Source organism: Neopelma chrysocephalum, unplaced genomic scaffold (genome assembly GCF_003984885.1).
Source record: "Neopelma chrysocephalum unplaced genomic scaffold, ASM398488v2 Primary Assembly neopelma1_24, whole genome shotgun sequence".
Taxonomy (NCBI): Eukaryota; Metazoa; Chordata; class Aves; order Passeriformes; family Pipridae; genus Neopelma; species Neopelma chrysocephalum.
This window is the reverse complement of record NW_020897693.1, coordinates 47,991,439-48,015,024: the sequence shown is the minus strand read 5'-3', so window position 1 is coordinate 48,015,024 and position 23,586 is coordinate 47,991,439. Positions and strand designations below refer to the sequence as shown.

The 23,586-nt window shown below is 39.7% G+C and overlaps 1 protein-coding gene across 2 annotated transcripts in view; it reads right to left on the bottom strand.

Moving 5' to 3' along the window:
* The window catches only part of ASPG (asparaginase), a 48,416-nt gene that overhangs the window by 10,715 nt on the left and 14,115 nt on the right, over positions 1–23,586 (bottom strand). For both annotated transcript variants that reach the window (XM_027674084.1, XM_027674085.1), the window contains exons 5-12: positions 23,444–23,527; positions 22,260–22,386; positions 15,482–15,594; positions 13,848–14,033; positions 9,540–9,653; positions 6,408–6,527; positions 5,273–5,368; positions 4,287–4,450 (exon numbers count right to left, since the gene is read on the bottom strand). In XM_027674084.1, the coding sequence (XP_027529885.1) occupies positions 4,287–4,450; positions 5,273–5,368; positions 6,408–6,527; positions 9,540–9,653; positions 13,848–14,033; positions 15,482–15,594; positions 22,260–22,386; positions 23,444–23,527 (1,004 nt within the window). The remainder of the gene's footprint in view (positions 1–4,286; positions 4,451–5,272; positions 5,369–6,407; positions 6,528–9,539; positions 9,654–13,847; positions 14,034–15,481; positions 15,595–22,259; positions 22,387–23,443; positions 23,528–23,586) is intronic.

Sequence of the window (23,586 nt, the reverse complement as noted above, 5' to 3'; positions counted from 1 at the left end):
TTTGGGAGCATTTATCCTGCTTATTTAATTCAGCAAACTTAAATGAGGAAAAAAAAAAAAGTGGCTTGAAATAAAATAAATCTTTAAGCATTGAAACTAACAGTGTTAACTAACAATAAATGCTTACAATAAAGCATTTCTAAACAGAAATACAATGTCCCAATGACTGGGAGTCATTCAAAATCATGTTTCTTGGTACAGCGGGAAGAAGAGGAAGTGTTGTGCGCTACTGCTTGTTAGAGAAAGGGTAAGGGAGAGGAAGAATAGGAACAAATAGTAAAGCACAACTTAAAAGTGTTAAATTTAGTACTGTGACTATGAAGTGCAGATCTGTCCAAGAAAGCAAACAGACCACCTCTCACATTCCCATCACTCAACATGAAAACTATGCAGGAGGTGAGCTGCACTACAGCTTGTTCCTACTTGCACCCAAACGCTATCTACATTCTGAAGGAACTTAAGCCCTAACCAGAGCACCACTTCTGCTGTCTTGTACCTACCACAAGGGCATTATTCATATTTCAAGAGGCTGGCTGTGAATTTTCTGATACTGTTATGTCTTGGGCACATGAGCGGTATTTGTCTTTAGAAATTGTTTCTTTAAGTGCGGCTCTCCTGCGGCATTACAAAAGCCTCACAAGGGTCACAGTTTAGCTGATCTGAAGTTCAGGTCATGTCATGAGCCATGAACTTCTTGGGAACGGTTCAAATGCAATTCCTGTTCTAAGGTGACAGCACAAAACCAAGAGCAGAGGAACTGCTGGACAATGAAAGGTCAAGGTGTAGAGAGAAGGCCAACATCACGACCTGGTACATGGCTACATGTCCCACTCTAGCCCCAGCTGATAAGCATTGTCATCTGTGAGCTGTCCCTGACTCTCCCTTTTCTTAGACTGCCCTGTTACCAAAGCATGGTCACACACAGGCTGTAGAAACAATGCTATTCTGCATATGTTACTTAAGTTAGCCTTTTCATAGTACTATCACTGTTATTCATCCCTCTCTGAAGGAAAAAAATGAACAGAGAAAAGGCGTTTCTAGTGTCTCCTCTCTGCTAGGTTCCATTATTGATAACACCAGGTATAAAAACTCCAATGGATACTAATATCTTAATGTATTAATAGCAAAACATATGATTTGGTGCAGTCTTCAACACTCAACGCTATGAGCAAAGTCTGAGTTCCAGATAAAGACATCTGAACTCTTCCCAGTTCATGAGGGCTCTGGATTCACAGCAATCAAGGTTCTGCACCGTACGTATCATCTCAGGCCTTCACTTGGCAGGCACGAACTGAAGTGAATCAACTTCAAAAGGGATGAATCATCCATGTGAAATTAACACACATGTAAGAGTTTGTAGGATTGGGGCCTTAGGGTGCACACCTTCCACCAACTCTCTTTAAAGAAATGCAGGTGTAATGTGTATCCAAACTTGACTGGCTTCATTCTTTTTCATGCTTGCTCCCCTAGCAAGCGGAATGGTTATGGCAGGATCAGCTTAGTTTCACTTGTTCGGTTTTCTACGTGGTATCAGTGGGAATTTTATGCTCAAACACTGTAAGGACAGGCTTCAGTGTACTTCTGGAGTCAGCGGTGGTTAGATTTTCACTCTTCACTTAGATTTCCTGAAGTAATGTAAATGTAACCTTGCAAAATATCAAGTATTTAAATTCATATTTACGTGGGAGGTAATTTTACTGCCTCTAATCTGATGTTCTCACAGCACTATATGAGCAACTCCCCATTTTCAACCTTTTACCACTGCTCTACAAGTAAATGGAAGTGCTTTTACTACTCAAAATATACACAATTTTTATTCAAGACATTTTCCTGCTTAGAGAGTTTCTGTTATTAAAAAAATATTATTCTATTGTTTTGAAAATGAATTATCCCTTGAGGGTGCTGTAAGAAATTAAAGGAATGCCACTTATTTTGATATGTCAAGCAACTGGCCTAAATTAACAGTGGTCTGTTTAGCTTCATGCCTAAAGTGAATAAGACTACAAGCAAATTGCAGAGTTACAAATGAAAAAGCGGAAATGCAGTAGTTCATTTCTTATTTAGAAAGAAACAAAAAGAGTCACTTAAAGTCAAAAAATTTAAGAGACTGTCATAGACATAGATCAAGTTGCTGGTCTATCAGCTGACAGTGCTATGTTAAGAAGCTTTTAAGAAGACACATAACTCCTGATCATTACAAATCATTAAGTGGAAAAGAGAAATCAGTCATCTTTATATAGGTTTGCATGCTGGTTAAAAGGCAAGCCACTGACAAATGTAACATAAAAGACTCAATGAAAGCTATTTTTAAGATGAGTGGATACTGTATTGCAGTTAAATGCCAATTAAACAAATATTAATTCTCAGAAAATGGGATTAAACTGATGCAATATTCAGTAAAATTGAGAAAGTTACAATATTAAACAGTTTAAAGCATTGACTACTCATTAACATCAGTTTTCCCCCTTCCCTCCCTGCCACTTTGTATGCTGCATCAGGATAATCTCTTCACTTTCAACTTACAACTGTTTAATAAATGGAATTTAAATATTTCTGTAGGAGAAATCTTTTTAGTGGGTATCTAATTACACACATATACAGCTGTCTGCTTTTTAGCATGCTCCTTTATATGCTTACCAGTGTGAAATGCAGTGTGAGTACACAGCAGATCATAAATACACATTTATGAGATTAGTTCTAAGTCAACTCTTCCTCTCATTCCAACAGTAGAAACAAAAAGAGAAACTGAAAATGGTTATGGTGCAGTTTCCTTTTACAATTCCCTATATCAAAACGGGTGTGCAGTTTTAAAGAGCTTAAGAGTCCTAGTAGGAGTCTAATATAGGAGTGGCAATGCTAAGGAATCCAAACAACAAGCTCATGTGAAATTCCTCAGGCGGTAGATGGGTGCGGTAAAAAAAGTAGGTGCCTGATTTGCAGGAACATCTAATAGTATCTAATGCTTTAGCATTTTCTCACATTGGACCAGAGCCACCTCTATTCAACTGCGAGGTTATTTGTTTGATTTGCTGTTGGGCTTGTTTTTGCTTTAAGACTTTAAGGGTTTTCCAATGAAGGGCTTATATATTCATGAGGTAAAGCAACAGCTACAAAGCCATAAGGGACCATGCAGTAGGTATGGCAATAGCACAGTGTGGCCATGCAGGACTTCAACTCCCACATTAATAGAATCTGTTGAGTTTTCTACATCTGGTCCTCGAAACAGAAGAAGCCTTCAAGTTATTCCTGCAGCCAATGGTAATCCCAGACTGTCAGACCTCCCAGGGAGTTAACTCAAGCTTGACAAACCAGGTGAACCTGTCAAAATTAGAAAGCTGTAGAAATATTTGGGGACAGTCATCCACAAAGACCACGAAAATTCAACCATTTCAAGCTCCTGTACAGAAAAAAATGGCTTCTCATCTGCTACAATACAAACTGAATATGAGATAAGGAGCTGAAAGTGGATCAAAGAAACAAGGAGAGATTATTTTATGCAGCTTCTAACACGTTAGAAGACCAATGGCTCCATGAATCCCCAGGCTATACAAACTGTTTTAAAATTAAATTTTGATTACTGATAACTATTATACTCTGTGCTATGGCCATTCCTTAGGACTATACAACGTGGAACAGGCCAGTAAATTGCAAATCCATGGCTACCATTCCAGAACTGCTGACATTCATAACAGCAGGAAGAGGAAATCCACAAAGCAGGCAGGGCCATGCAGCCATCCCATATAATTATGAGTGGGTGGAAGGGAAAAATCAGAAAACCAGTCATCCAGCAGGAGAGTCAGGAAAGCACTGGTGGAAGGGAAAGATTAAAACATGTCAACCTACCGGTATACTTTGTGCCAATTGAAACAGTCTGGTCTTGATGAGAAAGGGAAGGGCAGAAAGAAAACAGACAGCCCATGGTCCTGCACTCTCACTTCTGACAGTCAAAAGGAGTGATCAGTTTGGCTCTGTTTTATAAGGAAGCCTCAGAATAAAGAGTGGAGCCCTGAAATTATGGACAAAGTCTTGGCGGGAGGACAGCAATAGGTTACCTTATGCTAAAATTCTGCATGCATACCAAGTTGTTTGCTTTCATTTCATATTATTTTTTAAATTCTTTTCATTCAGGCTAGTCACATCCTTTGAAATAAAGCTGGTATGTGTTAACTGCTGTAATTTACACCTGACTGCTGAGACAAAACAAGACCAAATCGCAGGGATGGACTTGAAATCTAAAATTATAGAAGGTCTATAAACTTTACATAGAGTAGTATATAAATTGTTACCTGAACTTGATCGCATTCATCAGTGGGGTAGATCCATATCTGTCTCTAGCATAAACAGTCGCGCCAGACGTCAACAAATACTCAACTAGTGGTAAATGCCCTTCAGAGGCTGCAATATGAAGTGGAGTTCGGCCATCATAGTCTCCACAGCTCAAGTTTCCACCCTACAAAAGGACATATCCTTCACATGCTAAAAAAGATAATGGCTGCACATTAAGCTGTTGCATACGTCACACAGTAGGTGCATACTTCACATTTTAATTCCGCCACCAAATTGGTAAACTTGTCAATCTTGTAGGATTGTTTCAGTGCCAATAAGGATATTTATTTCACCTTCTGCATGTTTTCCCCCTCAGATATGCTCTTTATTTCAGCATGCCATACAGCAGCTTTGTGCTTATAGACTGCTAATTTTACTTGTCTTCGTTTATTCTTAATTTCAAGATATATTTATCCTTTCTTGAGGCTCATTACCAAAGTCTCAAGAGTAGGGTAAACCAAGGCAAAGAGGGGAAAAAAAATGAGAAGACAGGGAAATGCCTATTTCTTTTTTCAGGTATAACTGAAGTTAGAGTTATGGGGAGAGCCAGAAATCCTGAATTAGCACTGCACTGTGTTTTGCTTAAATATAATTTTCAAGTTCTTTTTTTTAATCATGACAGATTTACATCCAGAAGCTGGATACTATGAATATGCATAAAGAAAGTTAAGCAAAAAGAAAGCAGCACAAACCATTTTAAAATGTTCCAAAGTTAGCAGATAAGAACTTGCATTTTAATCTACCTGTATTTTCACAGTTCAAAAGAAAATATAAACAGCTGAAAACCAGAGAGGGGAAAGAACATACCAGTCTTGAAAGGCAAAGACCTTGTAATAGTCAAAGCACCTTGATTCTAAGACCAATTCCAGTGAGCATAGCTTCCTCCCATCAGTTACAGCTCCATTTAAAAATTAATGTTTTGTGCAAACTGGTTATTTTACATTACCATTTCTGCTATGGCTCTTAGTGCATCTATGTCACCCAGTTTAGCTGCAGCACAAGCCAAAGGTGGAATTAATGCATCTCTTACAGCTTCTAACTCCTGAGAAACAAATAAAATTAAACATTTACTATCAGCTTTGCCTCTAATGGGATTGATATCCAAGTCATAAAAACACCACCCTTGCTTTCATGTAAAGTTTCCAAATTAGTCATTTGGATATTTAAAAATGGTAGCATTTAGTTCTTGGAAGGAAAGAGGTCTCATGTTTATTTTACATTTTGTCAGTCTCACATCCATAAGATTTATATTCCTCCCTGGCAACGCTACAAGTACCTGATATCCATATATACCATTTAAGGTGCACACACTATTACCATCTCTCTAATGCCATAGCTACTCATCAATACAGTAAGAGAAACAGTGCTGGTGGGATTTGGAAAAGACCATATAGTGCAGCCTCCTCAAGACTGATCAGCTTTATTCATGTGATTCCTCAGACACTTGTGTACCTTGATAAGCCCCCCTGAATATTCTCCCATTTCTCATGCTCACTAAAGAAGAACCATACATTAGGTAATAAATCCCATCTTCTTGAAATCAAGTCAAGAGAAAATCGAGCATCTGAACAACCAATACTATCTTTTCTAATTTTCCAGTTGAGAAGGACTAATATTAAACATCACAAGCATCTCTACACTTTTGTAATGCTTCCTTAACCTTCTATGATTGCATGTACAATAAAGCTGTTTTACCCATTATTATTTGGATTGCTCCAAACTGTCAATACATTTGACCACAAAAATACAAAGCACTTCTTCATATCATTGATACCCTGAATTACAGCATCTGTCTGAGGCTTGTTAGTGCAACCAGCCAGCCAAGAAAATAAACCCAAGATGGGGCTACAAAGGGGGGGGGGGGAAGTTAATATGTTTTTAATTAAAAACATTTTGGTGTCATTGTGTCCTTTCTCTCTAGCCCGACTGGTTATCTGGGACACTCAGAAATAAAAAAAATAATATAAAACCTACGGTATTCCATTTTTCTTTCAGCTTTGCTGTTCATCTTTAATCTAGGTTCATTTAACTGAGTTTGCAGCTTTACATGATATTAATTCTAAATATTTAAGTGTATATACCTCCTTGCTGCTGATACTTAGAGATTTGGCAATCACTTGTATAAACTTGCTATCTCTCAGAGAGATCTTGGCTCCTGTGGGTACAACAGTCATTTCTCCTCTTAGATTCTCACTCAGCATCTGAAAAGCAAGCAATCAAACCCTTTGTTAGCAGAGGAAAAATATGGTGGTAGTCTAATAAAAAACTTTACTATCAAGTTAGAAAATTGTTTGGAGGAATTATGGAAGCTAATTAAATGCAGACAAAAGATTAAAGAAATAGTTACTGTCCCATGAAGATTGCACGTTTAAAAAGACAAAGGAGGGCAAGAGACAGGGAAATAAAGCTTTTTTCCAAAGCAAAGAAACCAAAATAAGCACATAACAAAACACCCCCATTTTCAGAGTAAGCAGACAAAAGTTCCCTAGTGGGGTAAAATGCAGCCTACTTAAAAACACAAAGATAGTGAGTAATGAGCAGAGTGAGGCTTAAGACCAGAATATTCTGAAATGCTGCCGTTTGCCAGCATTCACAAACCTCAGGACTCCTACACAGACTGTCTACACAGGCCTCAAAACAAAGCCCAGTGCTGCCTGTAGACAGTCGTGTATTTCCACGGGTTTTCAAACAGCTCCATTAGCCCTGATTTTGTTAAAATCTGGCCATAGACCCAGCTTTGAAGGCAGAGGGTCTACAGTAGTACTAGTCATTCAGTATGCAAACAGGTATGTAACAGTTTGCAGGATGGGTGCATCCAACATAACTTGGAAAAAAACTCCAAATCAAAATATAAAAAGGTCAGCCAATTCATGTGTAGAAAGTACTTGAATGGGGCAATAAAGAAATGAAAATACTCCAAAAGACAGATTCTGGGAAATCTGGAGAACACAGATAGAAGTCAGTTATTAAGAAAAAGCAACTGGTTTCTTCAATTTTGACAATTTTACATACTGGCACTCTTTCACAAAAGGTTGCTGATGCAGCTATAAAGCCCATAGTTATTTCAATTAGAATTTTAAAAAGCAGGATTGTGAAAGTTTGAAAGAAACAGATGGGATGTTGGAAGGAGGAATGCCCCAGGTTTACTTATGTCTAGGCATGCCCTTTATTAAAAAAAAAACCTCCAAGAGCTGACAACACCATAGCTGTCTGCTGGAAGAGTCCCATATACATGTAACTCAGAGGATACCAACAGCTTTGGCACACTTTTAGAATCTGACAGGTTGAGAGGTTGAGATCATTACTTTACACAGGTAACCTTAGCAATTGGCACCTGTGCTAAATGCACCCAGTGCAAAGCCCTACGTGCCTTACTCAGTCCTCCCAGCTCTTCACACATTTGTATGTGTCTGGGGGCACATTCCTTGCTTCTTCATGTTGAAAGAGAATCCTAAAATAACCAGGCCAGCTTCAGGAGAGCTTCCGTCTCTTGGGAGACTATTGTTTGGTGATATGTTTAGCTGAAGATATTGCCACAGACAACATGTTTTCAGGCTTTCTTCTCCTGGTCTTTACCACTCATTCCTGCCCAGGCAATGCAGCATGCTGCTCCCCCAGTTGTGCCAACACAATTGTTTGTGGGTCTGTACAATGGGTGAAATGAGGAAACCGATCCTGCATAACTCAAAGGAATTACAAAAGTAATTTTGTTTTTCAAACCATATAAAGGAGGTCCAGCACATCATCACACAAAAACTGTGTATTACATTCCAAAGGGCAGCACATGAAGATGTAGAAGTACCTTGTGCCAGTGGTACCTAAAACATCATCAAATCCTCACCTGAGTAATTCAGCTGTCTCACCTTGGCAAACTGGATCTCAAATGAAGTTTTAACTCACACACCTAGGCAGGAAGCCAGCTGGGAAGGTTTCTCCTGTCCCAGGTCAAATAATCCTCTGTGCAAGAAGATTAAAGTTTGCATTTAAAAAAACCCCCAAGCTGGTGCACGTATGTTCCAGGGTCAGTGAGTGTGCCAAAGGGGCACCAGTGAAGAGCTGGGGTTTCTAAAGGGTGTATGCACAAACACATGCAAGAACACTGCTCTTCACACAGCACTGTCTCACCTGCCAAGCATGTTCTTGCACAGGGTATGTTCCTGACATACTGAAGACACACATAACTCCTCCCATTTTTCAGAGCCAGGGCTTTAGCAAACAGTTGAAAGCTCCGGGCTGAAACTGTTTCTAAGCACGGTAGGTGGTACTTCCAGCCACCACACTTATGATCACAGGTATACAAATATGTTTGTCTAAACAGCTGCTACTGGCTGGAAGATATGGAGCATGAAATAATGATCAAATTTGTTTCAGTTTTAATAAAAACAAAGCACCATGGGGAGATACACATGTCCATGCAGTGTTAAGTCCGGAGAGTGACTCATCATTATGTCAGCTCCCAAAGTGTCAGGATTATGATTTCACTGCATACAAGCATAGAAACTCAGGCATTTCTGCAGGCTGCTGCTTCCTTATCTAATTCATAGCTGCATGTTCTTTGTATAAAAGGAACATGATAAATAGTTATATAATTGCAGAAAAAAGCCTGGATTAAGCAAACAATGAACAGAAAGAACATTGTTAAAGGGGTTCTGATTTTAAAAGCAGCTAGTCCTTATAATAATCCTCTACTTTTTATGTATTATAAAGCATATCTCCTCTTAGAGAAATAAAATCTAATACTCTTATGAGTAATGCTGTAAAGGAAGAGGCTGTAGGCAATATTTATTTTCAGAATTAGCTGTGTGTGAATGAGTCTGGGATGAAATCTTTACCACACTAAGATCAGTGACGAGATCTTTGCTGACTTCAGAAGGGATGAGATTCTGTCTCCCATATGAATTTCCACATAGAGTTTTCAGTACAGAAAATATCTAAGCTAGACTACTACCACTTAATGGCATTTTTATGGCTCAGTCATGGTCTTCACCTGACTTATGCAGAGAATTTTTTTCTCTCCAAATCTCTCAAAATCTACAAATCTTTATTTGTCTAATAGTATTTTCTGTAAGAAAAAAAAACACAGGGTGTTCCAATTATGGCTCTGGAAACAATTGCTTTTAAATGCAAGAGAGAAGCTCAAGGCATGAAGCTAAGCAGAAGTTAGCACAGTACATGAGAAACCTAAAGTCTTTCAAGGTCACACAAATATTTACCTGCCTCTTCTCCTCCCAGCTAAGGTTTCTCTTGCTGAGCGTGTATGACAGTTTAGTTAGGGCTGCCTCTGGTGTCATATCACCTCCAGGAATTACTCCAACATCAGCGAGAGTCTGAATAAAAAGGAATAATGATTCCAATTAGCATAGCACTCAGAAATACCTGTGTGTACAGAAAAGGCATATAAATGATGAGCAGCTACACAGAATACAGTATGCAACCGAGCCTCCACTCTCTTGCTCCTCCTACTGCCACTGTAATTTTTGTAATTTTAGTTATCAAATACCAAGCAAATACTAGAGCAAGCTGAATAAAGATGACTTTTACTTTAAATTCCTTTTCATGCAGTAACACTGAAGAATTCCACCAAATGCTTGCCACGGTCGCTTGCTATGCTAAAAGGGAAAGGTTACAGGTCCGTATCAGCTATCTGCAGAGTTGTCAGATTCCCTTTATTGAAAAGCTGCAGTTACTCTGTTTTAACCCAGTGGCATTTTGAACACTGCCAAGTAGGCTGTTCTCACACAGACATATTTACCATTCTTTAATGGGGCATTGCTTTGGATGAATTCCAGCACTACTGTGTGCTCACAGCAGGAGTGCTTTCAGATCCTTTCAGGCTGCGTGAGCAGTGTATGATTTAGAAGATGCAACTAAAATACGTAATTTACACAGTTCTGACAAGAACAACTGAAAAAGATGACCTTTATAACTTATCTTTCTGGTAGTTAAAAAAACCCAATCTGAACAAAAGCAGAAAGAAGGATCTTTGCTATGATCAGCAAGCCTCATAAGTGTACAAAACAGCAAAGACAAAAGAGATTTCAGATCTCTTGTCACTGAACTGTACCTGGGCAAATCAGAGATCGTTCTCTTTGCCAAAATGCGATGCCTCACAGTTAAGCATCTTGAACTAGGTTCTTGCACTGCATTTTACTGTTAAGTCACTTGTATATAAACTTAAGTTTCAAAATTTGTTGTGGTTTAACTAATATTTTAAGCAAGATACAGAGCCTTAATTAGCTCATTAACCACCTCCAAGAGACCCAGACTAATATATTTTAAGTCCCATGGGAAAACATATAGAGAAGGTGAGAAATACTTTCTGTACTGCAGAACTAACCAAAGAACAGTTAGGGCTTTTTCAGCAGGTCTGAGAAAGAGGAGGAGGAAGGGATTTCCCAGCTTCCTTCCTATACCTAAAGTCCCCTCAGTTATAAGTTTGTACTGTGTAGATGGATCAGAGGCCAGACATTGAGTTAATTAAAACAAACACTTCAAGGGAAAACAGGGATTCATTCAGCTGACCTACCTGGCTGGCTTGTATGAGTGAAAACTGGCCCAGCCATGTGCAGACCTTTGAAATACTTAATTTAAAAAAAAATCAAAGTAAAGTTAACACTAGAGCAACTTTACAGCATTCACCCACGATAGTTTCTCCATTGAGCGGTTCCTCATTGTAGTGGTTTGAGCCAGGTTTTCCCCCTGAAGCTGAAAGTGGTAACCCCCAGGGGGTGGTGACCCTTGGGGCTTGACCAATCAGTGCTCCTGCAAAATATAAACATATCTCTGGAGACCGAAAAGGAAGCAGTGGTTCTTGTGGTGGGAGAAGAAGAGGTGGCCATGTTGTAGAGGCCACGAGGAGAAGGGGCTCCGGCCCCTTGGGGGCCTCTGCCCCCCCCAGCCCCCGGTTGGGGGGCTGCAGGGACTCAGAACTGGGCTGAGTGCCTGTGGCTAAGAGCTGGGAGAATTTCTCCCGGTAGGCAGCCTTGGGAGACGCTGGGAGCAGACGGAGCAGCAGTAGACACAGCAGCGTCCGAAGAGCAGTGGCAAAGAGCCAACTGATAAGGACCAAAAGGAGCAGCAGAAGCCGATATGCTGCATGGAAGACACAGAGATGTCTGAAGAGAAGGAAGAAGCAGCAGCAGGAGTAGAACCGAGCCAGCAGCAGGAACAGAGTTTTGGAGGGTAAGAACTGGACAAACCAAAACCCCCAAACTCACTAGAGACCCCTCCGAGAAAGAGGAGGGGGTGGTGGACTGAGAGGAGTCCTAAAGTGCAATATGCACTGCTGAGAGGAGCTAGGAAGCTCATGGCCTCCTGAGAGATAAGCCAGGACGGCCGAAGGAATGTGTGTGTGTGGGGGGTGACCTTGGCCCCCCCTGCTCCAGCTTCAGAGAAGCTGGCAGCCATCTTTGAGGCAGAGCATGGGAGCTCTGCACAGGGGCTTGATTTCCCCTGAGGATACCAGACCGTCACGGAGACCCCGGTGCTTCGTGATATGACCATGGTGTAGCGGCCGTGTCTGGGGTTACGCAGCCCATGGAAAGACCCCCTGTTTGAAGACGGGGGCCGAGAGAGGCTTGGAAGACCTCCCTCGTGTGTGCTGGCAGAGAGCCAGCAACTGCTTCTGCTGCCTGAAAGAGAAGAAGAAAGCCTGCTGCCTAGAGAGAGGCCTGCTGCTGACAGACTGGAAGGGGTCTTTTCTTCTTCTTCTCTCCTGGACTTTTATTTCGAGAGAGAAGAGATTTGACCCATTGTAAATACTACTGTCATGGTAGAGATAGATATAAAGTTAAGATTATATGCAATGTATTATAATATAAGTATTTATTTGTATAGTCTTTGTAATATATTCCTTCCCCCATATTGAGTCTCGTGTTTTTTTGTCTGGAAAACCCATCTCACATGGGGTTGAGATGTGGGTGGGGGGCTAGGAATCGGAATTGGATTTTGGGCCTTGTTAAAACCATGACACTCATGAAATGGAGCAGGCAATGAAAGAACAAGCATGCAGTAATTTTGTAGGACTCAGTCAGTTTTCTCCTCAAAAGATGCCAAAAAAACAGGGTAGCCTCCATCAACTGATGCTGAAGCAATATAGAACATACTTCATATAAAAAGTGGAATCCAGAAGGGAACACATTTCCACACAGCCCTACAGTGGTTCAGTAAGACCCGAGCAGAATCTTTCAATTCAGCATATCAACAGTCTGGATCAGAGTGCACAAAGCCATTTTAGAGGTGTCTATTTGGAGAATCTTTTAACCAGAGCATAGAAAAGGTTTTTTTCTTCCTTCTATATATTTTAGCAGCTTATTTCAAGCAGAAGATAGCATAAAAGCTAGGCCTCATTTTCATGTTGTTTTTCAAATATAAATTTTGTCTTTTATTGACTTAACTTCCATGTGAATTTTTCCATCTAATCCACATATTCCTATAGCATTTGCTACAGACCAAAAGTCAATGATTTCAAAACATCTCCATTAAGTTACACAAAAGTTTTACAAACACCCAAATAACTGCCTATATGAGAAAATACCAAATTTGGATACCAAGGAGGAGAAAAAAATCTCTTGCAATCTCCTTTTCTTTCTCCTCAAAACAGGCTATGTGCAAATATAATCTAAAGCTGTGTCAAAAGCAAAGTTAAAAGAGACAGGTTTCAGCACCAGACTAGGGTATTTAGGTTTGCCATGCAGTCAATGAAGAGGCTGGCTCTGCCAGACAGGTGGTTGCTCCCAACAAAGCCAGGTGTCTAAAGCAGCAGGATGAGTCACCCTTTGGTAGAGCTTCTTGGCTATTTAATGGCTGGTCTTTTTCTAAAGGCCAGTTGAACCAGCTTCCTTCACACTACCACATGCAACGCATATTCTTATATGGCTTTGAGCTCTTAATAGCCACAGTGATGTCGTGTTTTAATACACAATTGAGAAACTCACTATAAAATGCCCTGAACAATATGTACACAAAGCCTGCTTTAAACTAGCCCTCATAGGTTAAACTAAACTGATTTCCATTCTTCAAGACAGACACTTCCTTACATACTTTTCTCCAATCTTGCACTGAATTCAATTGTACTTCCACTCAAATAAAGAACTGGGTTTTGGAATACTGCTTGCATCTGCAGGCTTTCTTGATGCTCCCACATCGTACCTAAGGAACTGTTATCCTATCAAGAGCTACTTTATTTGAACATCTGACTCCTAAACCAGCTTTTAGCTCAGTGGAATCCCTCTGAGATACTACCAATCTAATGCAAAGTATTCTGGAGTGCTGTACATGACAGGAGTGAGCAATCATTCATTTGAGAACTGAGCTGACTATTTCCACCATTAAGACCAGGAGTAACAGGATCTTGTTTGTAGATACACATTTAAATGCCTCTGGATTAAGATTTTTCAGATGTAGTTATTTTATGAGCAGTAACTTTACAGTCAATAAACCTGGTTTTATACACTGGGACTACTAGCAGTTTGCAATCAAGTTGTATCAGTGGGATGTTTCTTTCATTGCACAACCCTCACCTGCCCTGTTGCATAGACGGTTTTTACAGACCCTCGTAAGCACTGGGTACAGTTCAGAATCACTACTTTTCGTTCAGCTGCTTTCTTCAGTTCTTCCAGTACATCCTCTCTGTTGTTTGGGGCATTGCCACTTCCATAAGTTTCAATTACAATGCCTTCAATTGGAGGTTGAAGAAATGCTTTTACCTGTTTAAAAACAAGACAGAGGAAAGAGACAAAAGGTATGTTTAAGTCACCTTAAAATTTTCATGCATGGCACTGCATTTTTAAAAATGGTTTATTCCTCCTACAGTTTTAAAGGCTTTCATGCCTTATAGTCTTCTTATGCCCTTCTGTGCTCCCCATTTGCAATAACTGAGACTGTAGAATAAGTTTTAAAAAATGAGAACTTCCCTCTCTAGCTTCCTTTAAAATTTCTAGAGTCATTACCTGAGTGTGAAAAAGGATGCTATTGTACAAGGGCCATTAACAGGCTATACTGTTGCACCGTTTGGTAGAACAAAAATGTGGATTTACACTCATGAAATAAATGTAGAATGATTAATTGAGATTACAACTCCCCACCCCTGCCCGGATTTTTTTGCTTTAGCAAAGAGTTTTGTTAACCAATGTCTGCCTAAGAGAGACAGTATTTCACCTTTCAGGAAACAACATTCTAATGAAGCCTGGAGTTTTTTAACCCAAAACTCAATTGATTTAAAGAAGAAAAAAAAAAAAGATGCATTAATATATATTCTGGGCCAGTTGGTACTGAGTTTGTTTGCCTCACTGTAAGAGAATGCCTACCAAAGTCCTCTTCCTAGAAAGATGTATTTTAAACAACCTAGATGTTTCCTTGCTGATCACATATGCTAAATGCAATACACTGTAAACCCCCATGAGGCTAACTATGCAGTTGGAGTTTTATTGCAAATATACCACCCCTCTGTCTTTCCATCTGTTCATATTCACCTAAAAAGAATGGTGATATAATTGAGGAGTGCTGCTTAAACTACTGAATTCAATTTAAGATGGCAAGAGCCACAAAAGACCTGTCAATTTAATGGAACTAATATTAGACAAAAATTTAAAGACTAATCTACCTAAAATCACAGACTGCAAAGAGTTTCTAAAGGCAAAAAAAAATCCCACTTCTCATTTTCAGCTCTCTGTGAATGCTGAGGGTCTTGGTAACCACCAGTGTGAGACAAAATGAACCCTAAAAAAGAAGCAGGAGTTGTAGAAATAATCACACTCCACCCACCATATATTGTATTCTTTGACAAGATATCTGTTAATATGCCTCAATATGCAGCAAGAGAGCATTTTCCTGGTCATTGTAGCCTACACCTGTCTACAAAACCACACCTGACCTATTTATGAGCCCTGATAAGAAATTAATTTTAAGTTTCAAAGCCCAGGTAGCTATACAAAAGATATTTGAAAAGCTTTTATCAATAGTTTATGGCATATAAAAATAGTCTTTTAATGACCTGATATTTCAAAATAGCATTTATCAGAAGAAGACAGATCCTTTCCTTTCCCTCCAAAATCCCAATCACTGCTACAAACAATGCAGCTTTCCTACTTCAGATAACTAATCAAGTATTGGAGCATCACTTCATCCACTTTCAAAATGCAGTGGTGACACTTACAGCAGCAGCTGTGATTCCTGGGAAGATTCTCAGAAGTCCAACATTCCTGTTCATATTGGTGTGAACTCGAAATTTCTTTTTGGTATTGGCTCTCCACACCGTTTCCCAGTTTACTATGAAGAGAAATGGCCTTTTTAATTTAATAATAACACGTACTATCAAGTACATTTGCAGTACTTCATGATTGCAACTTTGTTTTTAAAACCGTTCTTATGTAGGGGATTCATGAAAGACAATGTATTTTTTAAAGAGGAAATGAAGGCCCATTTAAGACAGCAGAAATAGCAGCTGATCTGACACGCCTTATTTATTAGGTGCCACAAAATATATCTTTAAGACCACATTCAAGTCAGGCTCAACTGTTTTATATTTTAACTTTAATTCCAAAATAGTCTGGATTCCAAGATATATCAGTATTAGTAGTCAATATTCACAAGCTAGTGCCCTTCAAGGAGATATATAAGATGTATGCTTGCTTCAATTCATAGCATTTCATAGCAAAGACTTCTAAAATTGATATTTTAGTCAATGACCATTAGTGAACAGGATGGTCTATCAGACACAAAGCTGTATACCTCTACTACAATCTCTTCAAAAGAGAAGTTTGCTTGCTGTGAAAAGCATATGAGCGCTAAACCTGATGGCTTCTTGATGCTGAACATGCCCTGTTAGTGCCACCTCTCCCAGTTCAGAGTGCTCAGAAAGCCTCAACCAACAGAACATCATGCCAGTCTAGCACAGGTGAGACATTTACTTGCCATACACTGACCTGAACTCCATTGTTATGTAGTTGGCCTGATATCAGCCTGGATTCATGTTCAGAAAACAGAGCTTCATCTTCTCAGACATGAGAGATGACAAATGCAGTTACTGTTGCTCCTAATCACCTCCAGAGTTTATTAGGTAGTTACTAACGATTAAATAAAATAGCAAGGATTCAATTAACTCCGATTATACATTTAGAGCCAGAAGCCAGCTGTTTAACTAATAGTTTGTTTGTGTTGCATTATTAGAAGCCAAGTCATGCATTATTGATTTCAAAATTTTACTACTTCAGTGTAGGAGCACAGCACTGGTAGCGCTGACGGCTCCTACCAGGCAGTGGAAGAGGTTTAACAAACAGCAGCCAACAGCTCAGAGCATTGTACTTCAAAGCAAATAGACTGTGCTGTAAAGCTGCTGTTTCCCCATCGTGAGTTAAGCTTTTTAGATTTTGGAGAAACTCCCAAGCAGCAAGACAGATAAAAGATCTGCGTGCATAATACTGACTTGCTCTCAGCCATGCAGAGTTACTCACACCAATTACTTGCAATCAGCAGACAGTCACTTGCAAAAAAAAATTCAGAGTACATTTAAAAGCCTCCATTGAAGCCTACCCTATTGCCCTCTTACCAGAGATACTAAAAACTACACAATCCATTAAGTCAGGACAGAAAATAGCAGTCTCCTATAAGATTTTATGAACTTCCCTTTCCTGTTGTGGTGCCCTGTCAGCAACTAAAGCCTCTGTTTGTTCTTTCTAAAAACTGCCATACGTCGTTAAACAGGTCACAAGCAGTTGGCTTGGCATCATGTTTGTCCAACCAGTCACACTGCAGCACATGGATTCCTAATGCCCTGAGACTGGGAGAAGAGAAATATAGACCATTTCTACAGTGTCTTTCTTTGTGCTAAGCTGTCCAGCACAATTCTGAAACTACCTGGTTGGACTTAGTATTTAGCCAAGTAGCTCTTAAAGGCCTCCATGAGCTTTCCAGAGCGAGTTAGAGACCTGAAGGAGGTCCACGGGTAAGTGCAGAAGCCATGCATTTGTGCTGCATGAGCTTCATAGGCCTGGTTAATCATGTTAAGAGGCAGTAGCATCATGCAATAAATCCATTCCTCTCAACTTTTTAACACAAAAGTTAATTCTTTAAAAGCAGTCTCCTCTACAAGAAGGGATGGCAATAAAATTGTATCACAGCTTGCTTTCTTTTATCCTCCATAAGGTAGGAGTCCCTGCCAAAACTTCACAAATGCATACTACTACGTTTGGCAACTGTCAGCATCCCTAATGCCTGTAATGAACTTGAAGAATGAACTGAGTAAACCTGCCTTGGCATGGATCACTAAGATACTGCCAAAAGCAGAAGACCAAGGAAAGAGATCAGAGGATAGGTTCAGAAGTCAGACCTATACCAGGCCTATACCTGTACTCTTGGAGTACACTCTACCAAATAATATATCATCTCCAAGATAAATTTAATGCATGCAGACATAGTATAGTGATGTAATTCCAAACTGTATTTAAAAAAAAAAATTAAAGATTGCCTCTGAGTTAACATTTGCTTGGTCATGAACCTCGTCAGCCTACATAACGTGTTTGGTGCTGCAGACTCCACAGATGTCAGTTTTCCATTAGCCAAACAAGTCTAAAAGGCAGAACAAAAGGCAAATGTGATGCAAGAGCCAAAGACAAACAAATATACATAAAAGCCTGACTTCACCTCAGATTTATTCAACTCTGTTGAATACAGTGAGGCAGAGCACCATGCAGGGGAAAAAAAAATTTAGAACACACCCTTTGCATCCTGAATCTCAAAAATTACATCCCCTAAAAGGAACACTATTTATGTCACACAGTTAAGTTCAAGCATCTCCACTGTATTGAAGAAACCAGCTGTCTCGCAGCCTATAGTCATACGACACAGCAATCTCCTTTTTTTGGTTAAATTAAAAATAAAAAAAAGTAAGAATCCTTAACAATTCTTAAGTAAGAAACTCATATACAAGCAAGTGAAGCACAAAAAGCTGTCTCTATTGGTGTTCATAACAGTTTTTTTTTCCTATGGACGAGTGACTAATTAGGGATACTCAGTTTTAGCATAGCACAGAAAACAGTAACCTGTTCTGACTTGGATGGCCTGTGCTTGTAAAGAGTTTAAGTGATACAGTGTACTGCATTATGCAAATATGGATGCAAAGTTGAGGAACAAAGGTAAGCTAGCTACTGGTGTGGCAAAGCAGAAAGTAAGTTTTTTAAAGCAATGTACATAAAATAAAGATGTAATGGCTATTTATATACTGTATCCAAAATGGCTTGGGATTGACTGCATTATTCAAGGAGACTGCGTTCAAGATGTTAAGGCCTTTTGTTTACTCTTCCAAACCATCACATAAAAACAGATTTTCCAGTCTCTCTCTACCTACCAAACACTATAGCCTTTAAAATTAGAGTCAAAAAACCACATCCTTATCTTATGCAGCTTTATTATCATACACACGCACAGAGAAATATGGTGAGAGGATTAGTGCAGAAAAAACATCAACCTGACTTAAAATAAAAAAGAGAAGCAGCTCTACACGGATCAGAAAGCAGCAAACCCCCCCAGTTGTTAAAGGATGCCTATGCCACAATGCAGGTTTCAACTTTTATAATGGGAGAGCAGCAACTCAGAGTGACACCTCCCTTAGGAGTGGTGACTGAATTCCGAGTTATGAAATCAAACAAGAAATACAGCTTTTCTCGATTGCAGAGCTCCAGACAAACAGCAGCACTTTCTTCTCATCCTTCTCTGCAGGGCTACAGGTGAGCCCTACCATTATATAAGCTGCCCCAGCACTCATTGTGATTCATGGTGCAGCCAAGGGGTGGGGAGCACAGGCCAACCTATGGCTGCAAATTCCTGAAGGAGGCAAACAAGCATAGACCCCCTTTTTTGGCAGTTTGTTAAAAAAATAAAAAAAATCGACATACATCTATGAACTGGTGCCGTTGCAACCATCAATATACCCACTTAGAACAGAGGAGACAGGGACTGAAAGCACTCCAGTGAAGAGAGGTGGCATTTGCCTTAATACATAAATGACCTGGGCTTTTTATATAAATAACCAGAACTGTCAACCAAGATGCAGACTTGGCCAGTCACTAATAGCTTTTCTCTAATGAGACTGGTGGGTAGATGAGCCCAAAAGGGCCTTCTAACCTTCTGCTGCTGTACCACATCTGCACACACAGTCACACGGGCTGCTTGTCCCCTGCACAAGTTGTTTCTCATCATATTGTCCTGTACATGTGCACCACTCCCAGAAGTTACATGCACCTGTGATGAAGAAAGTCCAGCCACAGTAACAAAGCAAGTTTCATGTGTGCTTCATTAGGACAGTCAAGAATAGAGGAGAGTAATCAGTTACGAAATATACTGAGAATCTTTACATATATCAAGTGGAAGAGTCCTCCTTGTCTCTCCTGTTTTCAAAGTATAGGAATAGTCCTCCTTGTCTCCCCTGTTTTCAAAATACGGGAGAAATAAGGGAAGGTCTTTTATTTGATAGGCTTTGAGATTTTAGAAATATTTTTGGTTATTTCTATATGTACCACACTTGAAATGTTTCTGTGATTCTGTGATTTCTGATTCTGCTGCAAAAGTGTCTCCCATCAGTACTGGGTTTCTTACTAAGCTCAGGAGTGGGCTAGCATTTTTCACTTCTTACAGGAGTTTCTTGTGCTAAGTTGAAAGCCTTGAGGAAGCTGACACACTTGCTCGTCTAAAGCTGGGTGATGGGACTCTTAGGTGTTGGTAACATAGCTAAGGATATGGCCAAGATCACAGCCAGTTATGGGATTAGAAATCCACTAAGAGCCTCACCTAGAGAGGGAACAGTGTGAAAAATGGATATCAAAAATAAAGAAGAGAGCTGCAAGGATAAGGGAGGGAAGAGGACTAAGCTTCTCCCTCTCATCTCTACCTCTGAAGCAGATTGTTGCTTTTATATGCAATACCTAGCCATGAACAGCATTTCTCCTCATTCCTGTGTACCAACCCATGATCCCATTACGGTTCCCACTTCCTCAATCCTGCCACTTCTCCCCTTCTGCTTCTCTGGAATTTTCATTCCCAGCTTTGTTAGAACTGGGAAGCCTGAGGAAGAGTTTCTGCACGTGGCCTACTCTTCCTGACATCCTCAGGCTGCTCTCCATAACGCTGAATCAGCAAGAGTCAGCCCTGTCTACAGGAGGATTAAGACATATTATATAAAGTCATTTGGGAAAAAAAAAAGTAGAAAGATGCTAGATTTGTTTGGTTTGTTTTTAAAAGCCCAAGTGGTTCCTTGTCTCCATGAAAGCTTCATACGAGGACTGTACAAGCAAACTCAAGGGAGACAGCGATGTTTCAAACAATTACTTTGGACAAAATAAAGCAGCACTAGTAGACTGCCCCTACTATAAACTATGTTCTTTCAAAATGAAACAATCCTTCAATAGTGACACCGTCATCTTGGATAAATGATGCTACTCTAACTGGGTAATCAACTGAAGCAAATAAAAATAGAGCCTATCACACCATCAGTTTTTAAATCAGAAATCCCCATTGATACAAATGAGGCATTTACTGAAGACATAATGGGACCCAATATGGGCCAAGGGAAGTGCTTAATAACTTTCTCATTTTTCTACCCTGGACAAGGAATCACAAAACACTTCGTTCAAATCCAAGGGAGAAACAGCACACAATTTGCAGCTTGATTTCATTATTGATCAGTCAGTAAAAAGAATTTATTTATACCTTATTTGATGCAGTTAATACAAACCCAAGAAATAAGATTCCCCCAATTTACTGCAGCAGTCAACTGGCAGCATTTCTGTTGATTTCAGATACATCCTGTTTGACACAACACAGTAACACAACAGTGGCAGACTCTCTACCTGAGAGATGTCTTACAGGCAACTACAGTATTACACAGGCTTCCTCAGTTTGTATCATCTCACTGCTACAATCACAGCACTCTGATCCTGGCACTTTGTTAAGTAACTCCCACTCATTAAGTGGAAGGGATAAGTTTATATTCCAAATTGCAGAATGCCTTTTTCTAGTAGTAGAAACCATCATAAAGGCACATTGCATGGCACAGGGCTAGAACTCCTACTGCCACTAACGGCACCTTGCAAAAGAATCGAGGAACACCCTCCTGTTCCCATTTTTTTGTAATAATGGAGATTTTGATCAAGTCCTGCTCCTATTTAATACACAGTCTACCCAATAACACGTTATATTTTTCAAAACTGTCCTTTAGCATATTTTTTGGCAGCTCCTCATTTGGCTAGATTCCAAATGTGTCTCTCTTCTCCCCTCTCCAAAGAAAAGGTGCCATTTATCCAAGAGCAGACATCAATGTGTTAACGACTTTGCAAATGGGTACTGAAACCTTCAGATAGTTTTTCCCCTCCTTAAGAGACTGACACACAGAAATTACAGGGAGCCTGAGAAAGTTTGGGGGAAAAAAACTTGATACAATGCATATTTTAGGTCTGCTATTTTCAGTGTGCTTGCAGTTCAGACAGGTCCCAAATATCCAGTAAAACGTCTTACACATTGACATGCATCAAACAGAGAATCTGTTGAAGCTGCAAGTACTCTGCAATGACTTCTTTGCTTGATTTCAGAGCCCAGCATGGTCATTAATGAGATTAAACACTTTGTTCTTTCAGTCCTCACTCCCTCATTTTTATCTTTAGACCAAGCATTTTCATGACACAGGGGCAACATTCCCTCTGGTTAGTCTGGATCTTCAGTCAAAGTCAGTCTAGCTCACATCTATACTCAATAGATAAATGCAGTTGAGTCACAAAATCTCAGTCGTATAATATTTAAACAGGTTCAGAGCAGATGTAGTCAAGCTACAGAGCTTTCAAAGATATTTTTGAGATTAAAAACATTTCAACTACATAGGCACAGATTCTTTTCAGTTCTATTGCATGTGGCATAAATTACACGGCTTAAGAGATGATGTTGCTTACTTGTAATATCAACCTCAGCATTTGCAAGTGGAGGCAGGTTAGGTGAGGAAAAGGCATTGAAACTCCCAGCATCCACCTTAGTCACCCTATTTCCCCTGTACAGTTTATTATAAAAATACAGGCACACCTGCAAGACAAGTAAAGAAACAGGTCTATGAATAAGCCAGTAATTAAAGATGCTGTAGATAAATACTGTAGTCCGTCCTTTATAAAGTGTTTTCTAAATGTTTAAAGCAACTCAGAGGCTAGTAGATGTTTACAAGTCTAACTCTTTCAAAAAGAGTTGGCACATCTGTCACACATTGGTTTAAGAATTTAAGAACAAAACAAGTTAAGAGCTAATAATCCTCTCATGAGACATAGTCTAGGAGACGGAAAATTTCCCTGAGTCCACTTCAGAGATAGAGGAGAGAAACAGTGGACTTTTTAATACATTCATGAGTTATATATAAATTCAGAGTCCAAAACATAACAAAAGGCCTAGTGAAAATGAGGATAATTTTCAAAAGAGTTACCACACATAAATAATTACGTTCGTTCTCAAACCTCCTAAAGTTCGTCAATTGGAACTTGAAGGAAAAGAGATACCTCAAAGCTGTTATCAGTTCTTAAGATCTGGGCCAGTCAGCTATTGTTGTTGTCTTACAAGAACTGGCTTTGGGAGCATGGCAGACGTGAAATGAGGTGAAACCTGACCCTTTTTCTCTCTGATTTTTGGGCTGCACAGCACAAACATCTTTAAAGGCAGGGTACTGAGACTATGGAAGTATTTCCATGTCCACTAGAAGTATTGCTCTTGACACTTCAGTCTTCAGGAACTAGAGCTAAAAGACACTCATACCAGTACTAGAGCAACTACAGAATTTCAAAGTAACATTCAGTTAAAAAACTGACTTAGAAGTGTTTCAGACCCCACATATGTGCAAGAGAACTTCTGAATTCAAGTCTCTTGCAATATATAATTTCAGACTTGATAGTCTTTATAGATTGTATATGAGCAAATGGGATATGACCAGTGCAAAAACAGCACCTGCTTTGCCATGCAAGGACTGTTACCTCAGTGAAATCCATTCATCTTCCTGTTTAAGTGCAATTCCTTACTGCCTACCGAATATTTTGGGAATATGTGTCCTGGCTAAAGGGAGAAATTAAGCTGCTGAGATGGTCTTCATAGGCAAACAGACCTCAGGAATCACGAATTGCCCAGCCATCAGCAATGCCCCCAGAAGGTTGTCTCGGCCGTCATTCTGCAACTCGTATATGGGCACCTGAAGAGCAGAGACTGAAATTACACCCTGGCCCTTATGTAAAGCCTACACAGCAGAAA